A 20,573-nucleotide genomic window follows, 5' to 3' on the forward strand; every position below is an offset into this window, starting at 1 on the left:
ACAAAATCAGCAGGGGATCAAATACTTTTTTCCCCCACTGTATTTTTGGAACTAAACCGTCTCCATATATACTTCCATAAATTTTTCAACTGGGGGGACCTTCAGACGAGTTTTGTGAGGCCGGTGGGTGTCCTAGAGCAGAACAACTGACATGTTCATGAGAGTCTCGTTCCACAGAGGGGTCATATTAGTATGTGGGTCGTAGAGCAAAATGGAGAACACCATCGTGTTCATGAGAGTCTCATCGACATGTACTTGTTTGCGAGAATCTCACCTTTCCACAGAGGCATCATAATAGTTTGTAGGCCAAACTGTTCGGACGCTACAGACGATTGTGTTAGAAGACCGATGATTTTCAGGATGTCTCATGGTCTGACAAACACCACTCTAGCTCTTGTCATCTTTCACTTAGGTGCGGAAGTGCGACATCGGCACATGCGGTGAAAAAGCAGATTCTGTATCTCTTGTTTAAACTGAGAGACTTTTATGGGGATTTAAAAAAAATGTTAATTAGACACCGCGGGGGCACGGACATCGACTCTAGGCATTAAGGGTTTACCTTACGGAATAACTTTCCCTTACCGAAGGGACTTAAGGGTGTTGCACAGAGCCCCTCAAACATTTCCTTAGGTAAGGGCAAAATGTAAGGGTTTTATGGTAGTTTGAAGGCATGCATGCAGAAAGAGTCTCTGGTTACCATGGAAACGCCTTAACAGAATACCTTGTCAAAGAGATTGCATTTATTTTGGGAGATCACAAAATTGAACTTCTACATGCAAGACTGGAGAAACAAATTGATTCAGAAGATAACAAAACATGTTTCTTTTAGTATCTTTTTTCTCAACTTGTTTCTATCACGTCAAGCTAACACAGAGTTGGTAGCTAGCTAGCCAGCTAGCGGTGTCGCCATGGAATGTGCAGCTTCTATTGTTTAGCTAGCTAGCTAGCTACCTAGCTGGTGGTGGTTTTCCTTTTGAAACCAGGGCAGAGGAAAGCAACATCCACCTCCGCAAATGCTGTTTACATTGATATCCATACTGAATTAAGCACTTATTAAGGGACCTCATGGGCACCCTTAACTTTTCCACTTAATTTATGGGGGAAATTCACCTTAAAATGTTTGTGCAACTGACTTAAACTTAAGGAAAATGTAAGGGAAAATAAGGTGAAAATTAATTTAAGATATTTTATGCAACCGGGCCCAGGGCCTAAGCAATATCATTTATGTCTATAAAGAGTAGTTTTCTAAGGATGTCTAACCTCAGACATGGCTATAAAAACTAGCCCACATACCATTAAAACCCTTCACACAGACATATGGAATTTGTTGTGAAGTATTGATATACTAATGAAGGTACAGTTAAATATGATCTACTGGAATTTGATGAGAAACTCTGGATAAGCCTGCACATCATTGAAGATCACAAACATGGTTGGTTTGGAGGTGTTGTCTGTGACGCTGTCGTACAAATCGGCATCCTTCCCTGAAGCTTTGGCAGGAGGAACGATCAAGCCTGCTTGTCCCCGAGTGAAGTCTCCAACAAGAACCCTGGCCAGGTACATGCGCTTGTTCCCTTGTGCATCAGCTTTAGAATAGCCTCTTGCTGAATAACTGGAGTCCACAGCAAAGTATGTTCCATTGCCAATAGCCGCACCTGGACGAAGAACATATTGTACAAAGAGTTTAAAAAAAATGTATAACAATGATACTTAGTTCAGATTGATTTATGTCTCTTCATCAAGCTCTTCCTCCCTTAGGAAGAGGTCTCAATATAACAGTAAAGAATATTGGTAATTAGACATGTTTCAATGAGACCATTCTCATACCATGTGATCCAGCGTAGCTGCGATTGAAGCCATGGTTGTTGATCTGGGTGATGGATTCGGAACTGGTGCCATGGAACAGCAGTTTCTCGTTGTTTGTGTGCTTGTTCTTCTCCTCCAGGTGGTTCTTTCTTATCTGGTAGCTCTTCCACAGTGAATCGTTCTGGACTCGTTCAATCTTCAAATAGCAAACAAAACACGTATAAATCGACAGTGATTTATTTATTACTGAAGTGCAAGCCCACCTAGCTAAATATTTATCGAACAACAAAGGAATAGGAATTACACATTTCACTGGTTCCAGGAATTACAGTTCCATTCTTGAAAAAAAATAATCCACAAAGCTTTGTTGCCTTTAATGTAAAAAAGAATATTTAAATGATAGTTGAGGGATTTCTAACATCAATGTCGCAAAATGTGAGGCTTTCATATAACGTCAACATAGAAAATCAGTCTATTGTGGAATGCAAATGAAATTCAGGTATACATTTTTACAAACATACTGTAAGGATGGTGTTGTTGAGCAAAGTCTTCCGAAATTCCTTCTCCACGTAGTTGTATTCCGTGGATCCTGGAGTTAGTGGGACCAGCATTAAGAGGGAACCCTTCATGTCATCCCAGTGTGCAGGTAGAGACACAGATGTATCGTCTGGACAAAACACAGAAGAGAGTTTGGCATTTAGGTGTCAATTAATTCCGCAATAACTATTGTCATTAAAAAGACTCATTCACAACTTTACATGCATATTGATGATATACTCAGTTCCATGACATGTGCTGCAGCAGTAGGCCTAACCGCAGAAAAACATCACTAGAACGACACATTCCTCTCTTGCTAGATACACAAATAAAGGTGAATTACACTCAAACATCTATTTTTTTTACACTAAAAATTGTCTTCTGATGTGAGTTAAGCATTGACCTGCACTCAGAACATCACTTTTCGTTGTTTCTCTATGAATCATTGTAATATTGAGAGTAAAAAAATAAGAGAAAACTGAATTATGGAAAATACAAGAGAATTTTATGGAGAATCTTATGGGTCCTGTCATGCCAAATACTGCTTATTGACCATTATTTTACAAGGCATATTGACAGAAAACATCTCTTGTACACCAAGAACCCGGGGACGAGTTGCAGGGTAGAGGATACGAGAAGAATGTGCCTATTTTAAAGCTATATTTAAATTAGCTCTTGTTCTAGAAAAGGTTGGAGACCCCTGATGCACTGTACGCAACCACAAAATGACAAAAATAACACATTCTTTTTTATTTAATATCACCGTTCTACATAATTTAATTTTAATGCAGTCTAGACAGATGAGGATTTATTATGGATGGACCCACCTTTCAGGTCTTTTCTCAGTAACTCAATTTCTCTTTTGCCCCCAATCTTGGCAGCTCTCTTGTGGGCTACATTTGCCTCATAATCCTCATTGTTGATCTTGATTGTCACTTTGCTGTTGTCTCTCACAGCCTCCTCCAGGTTGTAGTTGGTGAACATGTCAAAAGACACCATTGTCCCACTGTAGTCTTGGTACTGCCACTCCACCAGGCTGCTCACCAGGAAAGCTGCCTGTCTGCGGTACTCTGCCCTCTCCTTGTCCAGGACCATGTCCCTGATGAGGCCGTCTGCTGTAAGCACATCGCGGCTCAGGCCCGCCAGGCGGATCAGGGAGTCAGGGCCCTTCTTCTCCAGGCATATCCTGACCGTCAGCTCCCTCTGCATGGCCTGCAACTTCTCCACATCCCCCTGGCTCAGCTGGCTGATGTACATGTTCTTGATGGTTTTCTCAGTTTGCTCCTTCACTATGAGGTTTTTAACCCAGTCTCGGGCATGGCTCACAGCCTGGGGGCTCTCTGCACACAGCTGGAACACGGTCGGGGCAAACTCCTCTCCCTCCATGACAAAGTTCTCACGGGCAGAGCGCTCATCACTGGGTCCCATAAAGTAGGTTGTCATTGTATCTATGAAGAAAGAGCACACACACACAACATAAATGTCACTTATGATTATAATAACTATATTGTATTAGTACACATTAAGCTCATATTGTCTTCTACCTCACACACTTCCATTCTCACTGACCTTTTATCCTGGTAAAAATGCTCTTTTCCTCCACTTCCTCTCCCACTCTCCTCTTCATGCTCTTGTGGAACTCAGTCACCATGGCAGTCTGGAATATCAGGATCTTAACACTTCTCACTAACTGTCCCTTTTTCTTCTTCACAAACTCCACCACTGCGTCAATCATGGCGTCCGCAACAGCAGAGGGACTCGCTCCACCCTGGCCTGACAGACAGACAGATGGAGGCAGACAGACAATGACATGGCTATGGAGGCAAACAGAAAGTACAGATAGACAATGACATGATGGAAGCAAATCTGTCCCTGAGAGTGACTAATCACAAGAAAAATATGGAAGCAAGGGAAGGAGACAAGGAAAATATGAAAGAGAAGGAGACCAGGAAAATATGAAAGAGAAGGAGACCAGGAAAATATGAAAGGAACAAGTAAAAGAGCCATAGTATATTTGGGGAAAAAGACAAAGAACAAGAGTATTTGAAAATTAGGCTAAGAAAAGAAGCAGGTAGTCATTATGAGTAGCGGGTAGTCATTATGAGTAGCGGGTAGTCATTATGAGTAGCGGGTAGTCATTATGAGTAGCGGGTAGTCATTATGAGTAGCAGGTAGTCATTATGAGTAGCAGGTAGTCCCTTTCAGAGCCCATGGAAGCAAAGCATATGGCCACTTTACAACCTCACAATAGAAACAAAGAACACAACAGAACAGGCAACAAGTACAATAAAAACATGCAACTACACAAGACAGTGTAGTCCAATAAAGACCATTACAGCAGAGTACCTGTTCCAAGCGCTGGGAAGGACACCGAGGTGAACTTTTGCTCCTCACACTTCTTGAGAACATTGTACACAGTCTCTTTAATGATCTCAGGGTCATTCTGTCCCACAATGTGCATGATGTATTTGCATGGGAGAGATCCTGCTGATGTCACGATCATACTGCATGGTTGGAAGCTTGGGGATTTGACTGTAGAGGCATAAAAGGAAAGGTTTAGATGTCAAGAATCTATTCCTAAAATGTAAAATCAATGCACACCAGTGTTGTAGGACCCATGGACTGGAAACTGACTAGACTTTTACCAGACAGTATCAAACAGTACTGAAATGTCATCTCATTCATATCCAACATGACTACCAGTATCCTTGACCAGTAACATGACTACAGTATATGTTGACTCAAGGACATGGAAACACACCAATCTCTGAGCACTCCAACTCCACCTTCAATCCAGCTCCTTCTAAAATGGATTTGGATACACCTGAAAAAACAAAGACATTAGTACAATATGTCTCTTTATTCTAAGTCAACAATTTTACCATTAAATAAGTTGTGCGTCTGTGGGGTTGTATGGGATTTAGCTTGCTTCCTGATTGTGTAGCTGTAAACACTGTTCATTTGGATTTCTAACATTTCAGCTGTGTACATGTTAAACATCCTTATAAGGTGTTCCTTAGCATTTGTCTTAGTAGCATCATAAACATGAAACATTGGTTACTACACCTTTGCTATTGTCAGAGGTACAAGTCACCTGATTTGAGGTTAAAGTCCTTATTGGAGGAGTTGACAATGACGTCACTGGTCTCTTTGGTGATGTCTCCTGATGACACTTCAAAAGTCATGTGACCCATCTGCATGCTGTACACACCCAGAGAAGGGGATGTCACCTGTCCAAAGAAGCCTGCGCCTAATGAAAATAACATGTTTAGACAAGAGGTTTCTGTGGAAACAGACACGCTCTAGAGGCAGCAGGGTCTCAATGGTTGAATATTTTGGGGGATACTTTGAAGGCTGTGAATTAAGCTTACCAGAGGGCAGCCGTGATTGGCCAACATAGGATTTGGGATGTTGTGATTGGCCAACATAAGATTTGGAATGTTGTGATTGGCCGGAACCTTGTGAACTCTGCCAAGTATACCCTTGTGTCTGACCTTTGAATTCCCTGACAAAGCACTGTAAACAGGAGATATAAAAGTGTGGAGCATTTATCAAACATATCTAAGAGCACAACACACACTGACAAAGGTGAGGTTATGCAACAATACTATCTCTTTGTGATAAGCACTGAATCTCCCTTTAAACCATTTTCCATCTTCAAACTTACATCCACAGTTTGGGTGTCACTGGGGTGGACCACGATGGCCACCTCTTTAAGGTGTGTGGAGTTTCTTCTCTGGCTGAAGTCTTTGACCTCCTGCAGAAGAAGCTTGGACACCAGGCCCTTAGGGAATCCCATGTTCCCAGTTCCAATGGCAGGGAAAGACAGGGATGCCAGCCTATGCTTCTCTGCCTCACTCAGGCAATCTTTGATCATCGTTATCAATATCTTAAATCACAAACACATGGACAATTTTAGAAACATTTTACTAACATTTTACTAAAACCTTTCTATGCACTCCCACTCTCAATAACCAGTGCTTCATTTGAGCTGGATCCTGCACCGCTCAGATTTGACCTCGTTTGTTCTGGCACCTATTTGGACGGATCCGGTACCTCTCACTGCATAATTTATTAATTGTTTCACTGTTCGCACCGGATACATTCTAATAAAAGCGATCAGCGTTAAATCAAGTTGCCTCCTCGTTATTTCTTCTGCCCAACAGAAAGGCCATCATGTAAAAACGTGGGGATCCTTCATCCTTTCCTGCCACACTGATTCCAGACCTGCTCTCTTATTTGTACATAAAGGTTATGGGGAGGGAGGATGGGGTAAGTAACTGATCTCGACACAGGTCTTGGTAGAGGTGGTCAGCTAGTGAAGAGGTCCCTACGTAATCACATTATGTAGTCTAGGCTAGTCGTCTCCCTACTGAATTTGAATCACGGGAAAGTCAAATAAAAAAATGGATAAGAAAAGGCAATCGAGTTTGATGACATTTTTCAAGTCCAAAAATCTAGAGAAAGATGGTGAATTGAACCCATAACAAGCCAGAGAACTGTCAGTGCAGGAGGACTGTTCCTGATGGCAATGCCTAAACTAGCAGCGCTGCTAATCCCAACAGTTCAGCATCACCTCCGGCACCTACACTAGCTAGTAGGCCTACTAGAGAGTCAGACTCCGAGGGAGAGGCAGACGGAGAGCTGGGGGGAGGGGGGCAGTCCATTCACAGACTAAGTGCTCGGATCAGGTGCAATTTGCAGTTCAAGAACAAGCAAACACATGGGACAGCAGGTAGCCTAGTGGTTAGAGCACTGGGCCAGTAATCGAAAGGTTGCTGGATTGAATCCCCGAGCTGACAAGGTAAAAATATGGCTAAGGGTTATAGTTAACTCAAAATGAAAAAATAGACATGACAGCCAGAGTCTTCAGAACAGCCTTAGAAGGAGGCTAAAGGTCACAGCCACAGGCCCGCTCATTGCTTTGAGCAAGAAATTGACTCTCAGGAGTTAAATGGACTTGACATGGGGAGAGTCATTGTGGGAGGTTTGGAAAACTAAGGTAGGACATTTCTTTCCCTTTACAAACTTGTTCTGTACTGTGAAAGTAATCTGAATATGTGCTTCATATTATCACAATGGCAGGAGGCCTATATATTCTCATATGTGTGTTCTGCTGTAGCCTACAGAGATTTATTTTATTTGAAGTTATATTCTGATATTGTGATACTTGTTCTACTGCTACATTGATGTCTTGAAAATGATATTAAATTGAGGTCTTGTAAGCCCCACAGCTGAGTTTGTGTGCATATGACGGGTGTTCTGCAGTGTTGTCTAAAAATGTTGCTGTACATCGATGTCTAGAAAATTAGGCTATAAGGAATCCGGACTTGCGTAAGCCCCGCAGCTATATTCGAGTATGTGGGCATACTGTAGTAATGTCTAAAATGCTTTGAATTAATCAGCACCTTGGAGAGTGCTGACCGTTTCACCAACATAGACAGTAGGCCACTTGGCTGTTTACTCTGTCTGCTGCACTGCTACGTTGTGTTTGACACTTTTTTTTCTCAATGTGCTCCGGCACCTCAGTGCCCCCCCCAAATGAAATTGTATTTGTCACATGCGCCAAATACAACAGGTGTAGACCTTACCATAAAATGCTTACTTACAAGCCCTTAGCCAACAATGCAGTTTAAGAAATAGAGTTAAGAAAATATCTACTAAATAAAAGGTACAAAAAAATTCTAATAATCTAAAAGTATCACAAGTAAATTACATAACAATAACGAGGCTATATACAGGGGGTACCGGTACTGAATCAATGTGCAGGGAAACAGGTTAGTCGAGGTAATTTGTAAAGTGACTGAGTAGATAATAAACAACGCGAGTAGCAGCAGTGTGAAAACATTAATTGTTCAGCAGTCTTAGGGCTTGGGGGTAGAAGCTGTTAATGAGCCTTCTGGTCCTAGACTTGGCGCTCCAGAACCGCTTGCCGTGTGGTAGCAGAGAGAACAGTCTGACTTGTAGTGACTGTAGTCTTTGACACTTTTTTGGGCCTTCCTCTGACACCGCCTAGTCTATAGGTCCTGGATAGCAGGAAGCTTGGCCCCAGTGATGTACTGGGCCCTACGCACTACCCTCTGTAGTGCCTTGCGGTCAGAGGCCGAGCAGTTGCCATACCAGGCTTTGATGCAACCGGTCAGGACGCTCTCGATGGTGCAGCTGTAGAACTTTATGGAATCTGCCAAATCTTTTCAGTCTCCTGAGGGGGAAAAGGTGTTGTTGTGCCCTCTTCACAACTGTCTTAGTGTGTTTGGACCATAATAGTTTGTTGGTGATGTGGACACCAAGGAACTTCAAATTCTCGACCCACTCCACTTTCAGCTCCGTCAATGTTAATGGGGGCCTATTCGGCCCTTCTTTTCCTATAATCCATGATCAGCTCCTTTGTCTTGCTCACATTGAGGGAGAGGTTGTTGTCTTGGCACCACACTGCCAGGTCTCCTGCCTCCTCCCAATAGGCTGTCTCATCATTGTCAGGGACTAGGCCTACCACTGTTGTGTTGTCAGCAAACTTAATGATGGTGTTGGAGTAGTGCTTGGCCACCCAGTGGGTGAACATGGAGTACAGGAGGGGACTAAGCACACAACACTAATGGGTTTGAGTATTGAGGATCAGCGTAACAGATGTGTTGTTGCCTACCCTTACCACCTGGGGGTGGCCCGTCAGGAAGTCCTGGATCCAGTTGCAGAGGGAGGTGTTTAGTCCCAGGGTCCTTAGCTTAATGATGAGCTTTGTGGGCACTATGGTGTTGAATGCTGAGCTGTAGTCAATGAACAGCATTCTCACTCACTATGTGTACTCACTACTCGTGTTACGGGACCTCCCGATTTACAAATTAAACACTGTCAATAACTCATAGCTTACCTTCTCTGCTGAGCCAGCTCCCTGGTCCCAATGGGGGCAGACAGTATGGATCACCCTCTGACATCGCAGGTTGTAACCGTCGGTGACCACAACGTCACCATAGGCCAATCTGTTGGAGCGAGCTTCATCTGTGGCTGCTGATTGGAGCCCAGGACCGGCTGCCTTTAGGATAGCATTGGACACAGCACCTTTGCTCAGGTCCAAATCCTCAGAGATGGTGTTGACGATGCCCTCAGACTAGAGGTGTCAAAACAAATGACCAAACATTCATGAAGCGAGAAGGGAACAGCTATGTATTTCTATTCAAACATAAAATATGACTTCTACAAGACAGCTGTCATTCCAGATAAAGAAGAGTAGAATGAAAGGTAAACAAATTATACATCTTATACTCTGGGTTATCTGATGTACTACTTATAATACATGTATTATACAACAATGGTTTACGTGGTGCTCTGATAACTACAGTAGATGTACTCACATATTCCTCCTGGATATTTCCCTTCCTTAGAATGATCTTCAGACCCCCTTGTGTGTAATTGGTCTGTAGGATTTCCCCACTGCCTGCCCCCTCAAACTTCCTCTCTTGGCCATACTCTCTCCTCTGCTCCTCTTGGTTTTCATGATGAGTTCCGCTTTCTCTAACTCCTCCCCTATCTCCATGTCTTGCTCTACCTCCACCTCCTCTACCTTCTCCTCCCCCTCTACCTCCACCTCCTCTACCTTCTCCTCCCCCTCTACCTCCACCTCCTCTACCTTCTCTACCTCCACCTCCTCCCCCTCTACCTCCACCGCCATGTTCCCATTGCCTATGTCCCCACTTTCCCTGATATGCAGGTCCTTGAAGTCCGTAACTATGTTGTCCTCTTCCCCGTCGTCCACTTCCCCTATGTGCACCCTGCGGGTGCAGGTCATTGAACGTTTTCTGAACAGCGCTGGCCAGGGCTCTCACAGTGTTGTCATTGTTGTCCACCAAGTGAATCTCAGTCAGAGAGGTCTGACCCCTTAGGTTCTCACAGTAGTCACGCACTGCCACAGCAATGGTCTCAGTGCACAGGTCCAGAGGAAAGCCGAATATCCCAGAGCTGACGGCCGGGACGGCAACAGTTGAGCAGTTAACCTTCGCAGCCTCCCTCAGGCTCTCATTCACAGCTTGTTTCAGACGCTGTATGGCTGTTCTCTGGTCAAATTCTGTGAACCGTGGACCAACTGCATGGACCACATACTTACAGGGCAGATTGCCTGCATCTGTCACAATGGCGTCTCCTGGCTGCAGTCGGCGGTTATTACGGACATGTTGATCACTGAGCTCCTGCAGCCGTGGACCAGCAGCCTTGAGTAGTGCTAAAGCCAGGCCTCCAATATGCTTCAGGTCTTCATTGGCTGCGTTGACTACTGCGTCCACTTTGAACTTGCAGATGTCAGCCTTACTGACAGAGACCAGGATTCCATTGGTTGTCCTCACCTCACAGCAGGATAACGGGCCAAACCCTTCCTCCTCATCTTCATCATCGCCCTCTTCTTCCTCTAGCATGTAGTCTTCCTGCAGCAGCACCACACAGCAGTACTCCTTCATTGCCATGGAAACAAACATTCTTCCCTTCTCTTGGAAGTACTTCCTTGCTCCAGGCTTCATGATGGTGAGCTCATCAGTGCATAAAGGTGCTACCATCTTCTGAAAGGTCTCTTTGGCCTTCTTGACATAGAGACGGGCTCCAGAAAGGACAATTTTGGGCCTTCTGGGGTCAAAGTGGACATTCACCTCATCACGCTTGGCTAAATGTTTCCAGTCCTGGGATTTGTTCTCCTGGATGAATTTAACCACGGCACAGGACTTGACACGGACAGCCTCTTTGACTCGTGAGTAGTTTTCAACAAAGTCCCGTAGACTGTTGCTGACCTCTCTGACCGGGTCCAGGAAGCCAGACACAATGATTCTGTCTCTGCTCTCTGGGTGATGCTTTATTACCACCGTTCTTTTCTTTAAGGAGTTGTAGGCATCCACCAGCTGGTTGTTCAGATCCTTCCACTCAGGCTTCCTCAGCACCTCCTGGTCCTCCACCATAAGGCTCTGCAGGGACAGGGCAGTCTTCATCCTCTGCTCTGCATCAGCCAAGGCTCTGTCTGAGCTGCCAGTCAGAAGTACCTCTCCACCCTCCACTCTGTACACAGCGTTGATGCCCCGGGACGTGAACAGGTCCTGGGACATCTCCATACTGTCCACTGACCGCAGGAAGTCCAGGAGGTAAGGGTCCAGCTTCAGCTGCTTCTTATTCATCTTGAGCTCCCTCTCGAGGATCCAGTTCTTCACCTTGTACACCTCTGCAACAAGACCTGAGAGAACCAACTTCTTGGTGTCGTCTCTGTAAGAAAAACCCATCTCTGGGGCTTCGTCTGCTGCACGCTTCCGAAGTCCTTCCTGCTGCAGTATATAGAACATGGCAGGGGACACGTCCATCTCCTCCGAGACGCCGTCCCTCTGCCTCTCTATCCGACTCATGGCCCTCTGCATGAGGTCTTCCACCAGCCCCCTGAGTCGCTTCGTGTCTTCGGCCAGACCTGCAACTGTCAGAGACCCTTTGGAGGCATCCATAGCTAGGACAGCATCCTCTTTCACCACCGAGCGGACTTCTTTCTCCACTGCCTTCCATGCTGTGCCACTTGCAAAACACTCAAACACAGCATATTGGGTCATGATGTCACGGAAGACAATTGAGGTATTCTGTTTCCATCCGTCTACATATTCGCTTGTTAGTCCTTTCTGCCTTAGCAGGGTTGGCAGAGGACTGAGTTTAACCTCAGGAGTATCCATGTTTACTTGACAGAAGTGAGCCTTCATCTGGTCAGTGATCGGGGACAACTGTTTCTTCATGGAGAGGAATTTCCATACAGCAGAATGCACACACTCTATGAAGGGGTCAGGCATCTTCCACATTGGCCTTTCCTTTCCATACAAGGCAGTCCCTAAGGACTCGTAGTATGGATACACGTTGACTGGGACTTTGCCAATTACATGATGTTTATTTAGAGTGGTTTCCACAACTGAAATGACATAGATAACGGACTGTCTTTCATAGCATGAAATGAGGGGTCGAAACAGAATATTGCTGTAGAGGCCAAGAGACTGCTGCAGCAACAGAATAGCAAGGCTACATTCAATTCTTCTTATAATATAGAGTAATAGATGACCAAATAAACAAATTGATTAACATTTATTTAATTAAACAGCTCATTCAAACAGCAGGTTTTACCTTCTGCTGCGTGGAAGGTGACAATGGCTGCCTGTTCCTCATGGAACATAATGATGTCCTTTGCTGGGCCAGCCCACTTCTCAATGTAGAGCTCCAGCATATCCTCAAGTATGTTGGAGGGCAGGTTCTCCACTCTCACACTCTGGCACCTCTCTAGCAACCGGCCAATCATACCCTGCTTCTGGAAACTCTTGTTGCTCTTGCTCTCAGTGAGGAAACGCTCCACATCTAACGACAGACAGCAATCATATCCTTAATATCATGCACAACAGTTTTTGAAAATATAATCCCTTCGTGTGAGGGAGAGATCTGTTTTATAATACTTCAGAAGTTAAATTCATTGTTTATTTTTTGTCGTTTAAAAAATAGATAATTTGAAATAGTGACCAACCTTTGGGATTATTGAAGGTCACAACAGCTCTGTTTGTCTCACTGATGACCTCCAGGGAGAAGTTGTCTTCCTCCAGGCCAGAGATGGTCTCCACCAGCAACAACAGCAAGTCTCTCGGCATGCTCTCAGGAACCCTCTCCAGCACCACAGCAGAACTCTGAGGGAAAACCTCAGCTCCACCCTCCTCTCCAGGCCCACTCTCAGAGTTGGGAGCTTCCTGTGCTTCACTTGACACATCTGGGATTAAACACACTAGATATTCATATCCAATAATCTCATTCATATTTTCACATTTCTGACTTCATTGGCACATTTCTGCCTACGACAAATTTACAAGGAGATATGGCCTGATAAGGCTGCATTTTGCAACACTGTCTAATGATATGCCAATAGCGATTATTATGAAATGTATTAGGCAAAACATTCAATATAATAATATTAGGTCAAGGGAATGCATCAACAAGTCTGATCTGTTCTGTCTAATCACCACAGAAGCAAGGAAAGGATGTTACCTGACAATTCATTGCTTGTAGCACCAAGCTGGAAAACAAGCAAAACAAACAAAATGTATATGTCAAATAGTTAACCAATGGGAAACTTTACAAGTATGCTCTTTAAAATTAGCCATACAAAGAATGTATTATCCATCAGTTTGAAGCCCTGGCTAGCCTGTCGAGCCAAGACAGCACTAATTTAGCCCACAGTTAATCTCTGTTAAACCAGAAGTAAAATCTTGCATACAGAGCATTCGGAAAGTATTCAGACCTCTTGACTTTTTCCACATTTTGTTACGTTACAGCCTTACTCTAAAATTGATTAAATATTTTTTCCCCTCATCAATCTACACACAATACCCCATAATGACAAAGCAAAAACAGGTTTTTAGAAAGTTTTGCAAATGTATTAAAATATAAAAAACTTAAATATCACATTTACATAAGTATTCAGACCCTTTACTCAGTACTTTGTTGAAGCACCTTTGGCAGTGATTACAGCCTTGAGTCTTCTTGGGTATGACGCTACAAACTTGGCACACCTACACCTTCTCTGCAGATCCTCTCAAGCTCTGTCAGGTTAGATGGGGACTGTCGCTGCACAGCTATTTTCAGGTCTTTCCAGAGATGTTAGATCGAGTTCAAGTCTAGGCTCTGGCTGGGCAACTCAAGGACATTCAAAGACTTGTCCCGAAGCCATTCCTGCGTTGTCTTGGCTTTGTGTTAAGGGTCGTTGTCCTGTTGGAAGGTGAACCTTAGCCCCAGTCTGAGGTCCTGAGCGCTCTGGAGCAGGTTTTCATCAAGGATCTCTCTGTACTTTGCTCCATTCATCCATCCACCACCGTGCTTCAACGTAGGGATGGTTCCAGGTTTCCTCCAGATGTGATATTTGGCATTCACGCCAAAAAGTTAAATTTTGGTTTCATCAGACCAGATAATCTTGTTTGTCATGGTGTGGGAGTCCTTTAGGTGCCTTTTGGCAAATTCCAAGCAGGCTGTCATGTGCCTTTTACTGAGGAGTGGCTTCCGTCTGGCCACTCTACCATAAAGGCTTGGTTGGTGGAGTGTTGCAGATAAGGTTGCCCTACCCCCCCGATTACTCTGTTTGGCAGGTGGCCAGCTCGAGGAAGAATCTTGGTGGTTCCAAACTTTTTTCATTTAAGAATGAAGGAGGCCACTGTGTTCTTGGGGACTTTCAATGCTGCAGAAATGTGTTGGTATCATTCCCGAGAGCTGTACCTCGACACAATCCTGTCTCTGAGCTCTACGGACAATTCCTTCAACCTTATGGCTTGGTTTTTGCTCTGCACTGTAAACGGTGGGACCTTATATAGACAGGTGTGTGCCTTTCCAAATCATGTCAAATCAATTGAACTTACCACAGGTGAACTCCAATCAAGTTGTAGAAAACATCTCAAGGATGATCAATGGAAACAGGATGCACCTGAGGTCAATTTCGAGTCTCATAGTAAAGGGTTTGAATATTTTTTTATACATTTGCAAACATTTCTAAAAACCTTTTTTCGCTTTGTCATTATGGAGTATTGTGTGTAGATTGAAGAGGGAAAAAAATTATTAGAATAAGGCTGTAACGTAATGTGGAAAAAGGTCTGAATACTTTCCGAATGCACTGTAATTTGGTCAGCTGCTTGCTTGAATTTACATTTTTGGTCAAAAAAGACCATAAAATCACCAGAAATTCAGCGCCATCACTTTTTTAAATTTGGGAATACATTGAGCTGGTAAAAGAAAAATCTGGAAAATTAATTTGGATAAATTATATTTAATTACCACCAAAATTCAATGGAAAACGACAGACTGACAAACCAAATAAATATGTATAGCAGCCTAGAGGTAACCAACTTGCTGAGTGCACTGCCAAACTGCAGCAACAATTGGAAAAAGTAGGGCGAGTATTGGGAATGTGCTGGGTGCCGAGCTCTTTCCTTTTCTAACACGCTATGCGTTCAGTGAGTGGGCCAAATCTGACGTAACAAGAACAGACACATACAGAAAACTCTATGATGGTTGCTAAAACAGCTGTCCTCAAAACACTTGTTTTTGACTTGAGGCTCATGTACAACACACTATGAACATCACACTATGAACTTGCCCCATCCTAGTGTAGCCTGCAGTGCTTAATTTGTAAATCAGGAGGTGCCGAAACAAAAATTGAGCAAGAGAGGGTGGTGACCTGGGGAGCTTTGAGGTACCAGAACGCATGAGAAAATAACCTTTATAATAAAGCATTGCATTCATATCATCACATTTGCATAGTGGCATAGCACAGTAGAGTAGAGGTACTTACAGAAGTGGCACACATGGGGAACATTTTTAGTAGCATAGGTTCTAGGAAAAATGTGGCATTTTATAAATGCATTTCATGCAATTCTATGTCATTTTACATGATTGGAGACTGGCCGAATATTTTTTCATACCTAATACCGCAGGAATGATCTAACAGACAGGTTACTTTGACACCAACACACTGAGAATCTTAGATAAATAAAAACGACCTTGTCTTGAATCCAGCAATACCCTATTTTTAATTTAACCTTTATTTAGCTAGGCAAGTTAAGAACAAACTCTTATTTACAACGACGGCCTACACCGGCCAAACCAGGACGACGCTGTGCCAATTGTGCACCGCCCTATGCACCACTCCCAATCACGGCTGGTTGTGATACGGCAGGTAGCCTAGTGGTTAGAGCGTTGGACTAGTAACTGAAAGGTTGCAAGACCGAATCACCGAGCTGACAAGGTAAAAATTTGTCGTTCTGCCCCTGAACAAGGCAGTTATCCCACTGTTCCAAGGCCGTCATTGAAAATAAGTATATGTTCTTAACCGAATTGCCTAGTTAACTAAAGGTCAAATTAAATTAAAATACAGCCTGTGATACAGCCTAGGCTAGGTGTGTGGGGACACATATTGTAGGCTACAATATGAGGAAGAAATTATTGTCCTAAAATGCTTTCCAGTTTCACCGACTCATCCCAGGATATGAATTCTGTAAAGTGAGTGTGGAAAAGGTGAACAAACTGTTGTTTATCAACAAAGACAAGCCACCCTGGTCTGATGACTTGGATGGAAAATTACTGAGGATGATCGAGGATGATATTGCCACTACTATTTGCCATCTCTTCAATCTAAGCCTACATGAAAGTGTGTGTCCTCAGGCTTGGAGGGAAGCACAAGTCATTCCGCTACCCAATAATAGCAAAGCACCCTTTACTGGCTCAAACAGCCAACCAAATCAGCCTGTTACCAACCCTTAGTAAACTTTTGGAAAGTCCAATTAACAAAGAGGCAACTCAAATAAAATGTAAATTGCTTTTATTCACATTTTTACATTGCTAAAAGTGAAAAACTATTCTCATGCCACCAAAGGTACCGGATTCAGCCAAATAGGTTCCGGAATGGAAGGATCTGACTCAAATTAAGAACTGCAGTTGTAACCTGTCTTGAAAGATCACACAGGCCTAATGAATCATTTCTATTTTACATAACAGAACCAAATATAATAGCATATAGCACAGTAGTAGGCCTAAATTACTGTTACACAAAAAACACCTCGGTCATATCTTATGAGGTTTTAGGATGCTCACTGAAGCATCACATTTTTTTGTTCTAATGCGGTCAAAACTCAACAGCTTGTGCCACTAAGTAGGATAGCCTATGCTTCGATTGAAACAAAATACAAGAAAGGTTAATAGTTTGTAACACCATCGGCAGATAGCCTAGCGGTTAAGATCGTTGGACCAGTAACTGAAAGGTTGCTGGTTTGAATCACAGAACCGACTAGGTGAAAAGATCTGCTGATGTGCCCTTGAGCAAGGCACTTAACCCTAATTGCTCCTTTAAGTTGCTGGACTACAATGTAAATGTTCTAATTCACTCAAAAAACAGTAATTCATGAAAATCTAAGTGCATATTCCAATTAAACTGATTGAGATCAAATGGTTGGCAGATGGAGTTTGGACATTTCACCAATAGATCATGAAGAATTAGACTTCACTATTGACAGTGATGTTTTTACTGTCACATACACCGGATAGGTGCAGTGAAATGTATTATTTTAGGTATTATTCTTTTAGGTATTATTTTAGAGTAGGATGAATTTTATCCAAATTCTATAATGATATCCAATAGGCTACATCTGTCGGTAGAAACGTTGATTGAGAAATGACGACATCATTTAAAAATGTTTGGCTCCAGCACCTAAAAAATAGCATTATAACACCACTGAGGACATGTAGGCCTAAATATGATGTTAGTTGACATTCATGTGGAAACGTTACTTCCCCACAATCACTGCTTACAACTAAAGATAGCAGTCTGTTACAACAATCCTTACTTATCTTTAGACAAACTGTATGAGACAAATACATGACAAATCTGCGCACGGCAACGAATACGCGCATTTATCTCTGATTGGCTGCAGTAAAAGTGGCGCATGACAGAACAAGCTAGGTCGAATCCGGACAACTGTAGCTGGAATGGGAAGGCCTCAACACCGTTGATAGCAGACGTTCGTACATTTGATTTCACAGAAAGTCAACAATCCAACACTTGCAGCTATTCATATAGACTACTCACCGACGGAGAGCAAGCCTCTTTCAGATTTTCCCCCGATGATGATGACAAGCGCAACTTCACAGTTTCATTGTCTACAGTTATTTCGTGGTTATCCCTCGATAGAACCCTTTCCCTGACTGTGGAGACAAATGCGACATCATGTACACGTCACTTTACTGGAAGTCACTTGTCCATATTTACATTTTTATGGTTAACATTATTTCACTATTATGATATGAAAATGACAACTATACGATACAAATCTTCATCCGTGGTGATCTGCTTACCATCCTCAGATTTGAAATAAACAGTTGCTCTAGTGGAACGTTGATCCTCGTAGAGCACCAAGCAGTCCCCTCCACTCGACTTCTTTTTACTTTGAAAATAAATCTGAAGTTTGTTCTGTATCCCTTTAGAGACAGACTTTGTCCAACTGACGTCTACAGTGATGGGATAAGGATATTCATCCATCGTTTCTCCCCTCTCATGCGAATACTGTTTGGGTATGAAACGCGTCGTCCTATTTCACTGCATCCACTGTTTCACTTTCGTTTCAGGCTCGGTTGAGGAGGAAATCGTGTGTACAATGGACCTACTGATCCTATAACCACGCCTTATATGAGTAGGCCGGCTAAGATTCTAAAAACAGTATTGGGGCATATAAACCTATTGGCCTATACTTTAAGTAGATTGTTTAACTATCGAACGTTTTGCTTTAAAAAAAATGGCGAAATGGCTTCACAATGTCTTAAAGTCCCCGGACACTAGGAGCACTGCCTCTGGATGAGCGTTTCCCTGTTTGCTTATGGCCTTATACAGCTCATTGAGTGCAGACTTAGTGCCAGCATCAGTTTGCGGTGGTAAATAGACAGCTACGAAAAATATAGACGACAACTCTCTTTGGTAAATTGTGTGGTCTACAGCTTATCATGAGATACTGAACTCTACCTCAGGCGAGAAAAACCTTGAGACTTACTTACTATTATATTTTGTACACCAGCTGTTGTTTACAAATATACACAGACCGCCACCCCTTGTCTTACCTGAGGCGACTGTTCTATATTGCAGATGCAGCATAAACCCCCCCCAGTTGTATGTTGTCGTCCAGCCACTACTCTGTGAAACATAAGATAATGCAGTTTAATGTCCCGTTGGTATGATATTCGTGATCATTTTTGTTATCCAATGATAAAACAAACGTCCCTGATATCGCTGTTTCTTTCTCATGCGAATCACATGGATTTGGGCCTTGTTGGGTGTCTGAAGTAAATCCTTTGCATCCGACTCATTGAAGAAAGAAATCTTTGTCCAGTACGAGTTGAGTAATCGCAGTCCTGATATCTAGAAGCTCTTTTCGGTCATAAGAGATGGTGGCAGAAACATTATGTACAAAATAAGTTACAAATAATGCGAAAAAACACACACAATTGGTTAGGAGACCGTAAAACGGCAGCCATCTCCTCCGCCGCTTTTATAAATTGGTTGGTTCGAGCCCTGAATGCTGATTGGCTGACACCACCTCGGGCCTTATTGCTTAATAAAGTCATAATATACCCAACTTCTACAATAAGGCCATAACATATCAAACAAAAAAAACAACCTTGGTATTTCTAATGTACTACTGTGCAATCTTCAAAATAAATAAATATATAATAAAAAATGTCAGCCTTACCCATCTTTGCTTTCCCCTACATCTAAACCTGAATTTAAGTCCATATAGCACAAATTTCCATATTGGCTAAATAAAAAAGGATAAGTTCATCATACCCATTTTGCATTACCAACCTTATTTTAAGTCCACATAGTCCACGGTTCCATACTGCAGGAATAAAAAAAAGAGAGAAAAATACAATAAAAGGAGTCCATCATGCTAAAAAAAGTGGTAAAATACAAATGAATCCGTAGTTGTACTGTGTAATGCAGTGAAAAGTTGTATCGTGGACTACTTCAGCAGGAGGTTGCTATCACTCACAGCCACGTTGTTATCTTCAACCCCATGAACATTGGGTTGTTTACATACAATTTCTCGACCACTAGACGAACATTCTGCTTCTCTGTTCGGAGCCTTTTGAAAGTGGGGTACAGGGCACGTCGTCCCTCCACTATTTCATGGGGAAATTGTTGATTAATAGAGAACGAGGTGTTCTTCAGTTCCCTACCCTGTTGTAACAAGGCAACTTTCATTTTGTAATGAGTTCGCATAGCTATGATCGGACAGGGCCACCGAAATGGTGAGACCTTAAAAAAAGAAAGAAAAGAAGATCCACCTGTTTGTCCATCATCTTGAGATTACGTTTCATGAACAGCTTGATTTTTTTCCTCCGTTGACTGGTTTTCGTTTTCATCCTCCTTTATTCCCATTATAACAACACCCCTCGTTTTCTCTACCTATCTAAATAATTGAGATTCCCCTTCTGTGCGTGCAGACTGAGGCAAACATGTGCATGTGCACTCACCAGAGCGAAGAGACCCTTACCCATTCTCTACCCCCAAACCCCCGTCCCGCGACCAAATTAACCCCTTCGTCGCCCTTCTTGTCACGTCCTGACCATAGAAAGCTGTTATTTTCTATGGTAGAGTAGGTCAGGGTGTGACAGGGGGGTTTTCTAATTTAGTTTTTCTATGTTGTTATGTTCTAGTTTTGTATTTC

The 20,573-nt window shown here is 42.9% G+C and overlaps 1 protein-coding gene across 3 annotated transcripts; it reads right to left on the minus strand.

Moving 5' to 3' along the window:
• Positions 1–720: 720 nt before the first annotated feature.
• On the minus strand, positions 721–19,844 carry LOC106563179 (protein mono-ADP-ribosyltransferase PARP14). Of its 3 annotated transcripts, none has more exons than XM_045690018.2 (17): positions 19,709–19,844; positions 18,967–19,273; positions 13,366–13,393; positions 12,854–13,090; positions 12,463–12,690; positions 9,693–12,253; positions 9,212–9,448; positions 6,011–6,232; positions 5,715–5,859; positions 5,438–5,593; positions 5,105–5,167; positions 4,690–4,875; positions 3,913–4,116; positions 3,171–3,791; positions 2,328–2,473; positions 1,828–2,002; positions 721–1,655 (listed from the first exon to the last, which is right to left on the minus strand). In XM_045690018.2, exons 2-17 carry the CDS (start codon positions 19,048–19,050, stop codon positions 1,372–1,374), a joined length of 5,577 nt encoding a protein of 1,858 aa, XP_045545974.2. In that variant the 5' UTR covers positions 19,051–19,273; positions 19,709–19,844; the 3' UTR covers positions 721–1,371. The 3 variants fall into 3 exon arrangements, with proteins under 3 accessions (XP_045545974.2, XP_045545973.2, XP_082814329.1); XM_045690017.2 differs by lacking the exons at positions 18,967–19,273; positions 19,709–19,844 and adding exons at positions 17,945–18,060; positions 18,211–18,945; XM_082958203.1 differs by lacking the exon at positions 19,709–19,844 and having other exon boundaries at positions 18,967–19,405.
• Positions 19,845–20,573: the final 729 nt, after the last annotated feature.

The sequence above is a fragment of the Salmo salar genome, chromosome 11 (assembly GCF_965601325.2).
Source record: "Salmo salar chromosome 11, fSalSal1, whole genome shotgun sequence".
Taxonomy (NCBI): domain Eukaryota; kingdom Metazoa; phylum Chordata; class Actinopteri; order Salmoniformes; family Salmonidae; genus Salmo; species Salmo salar.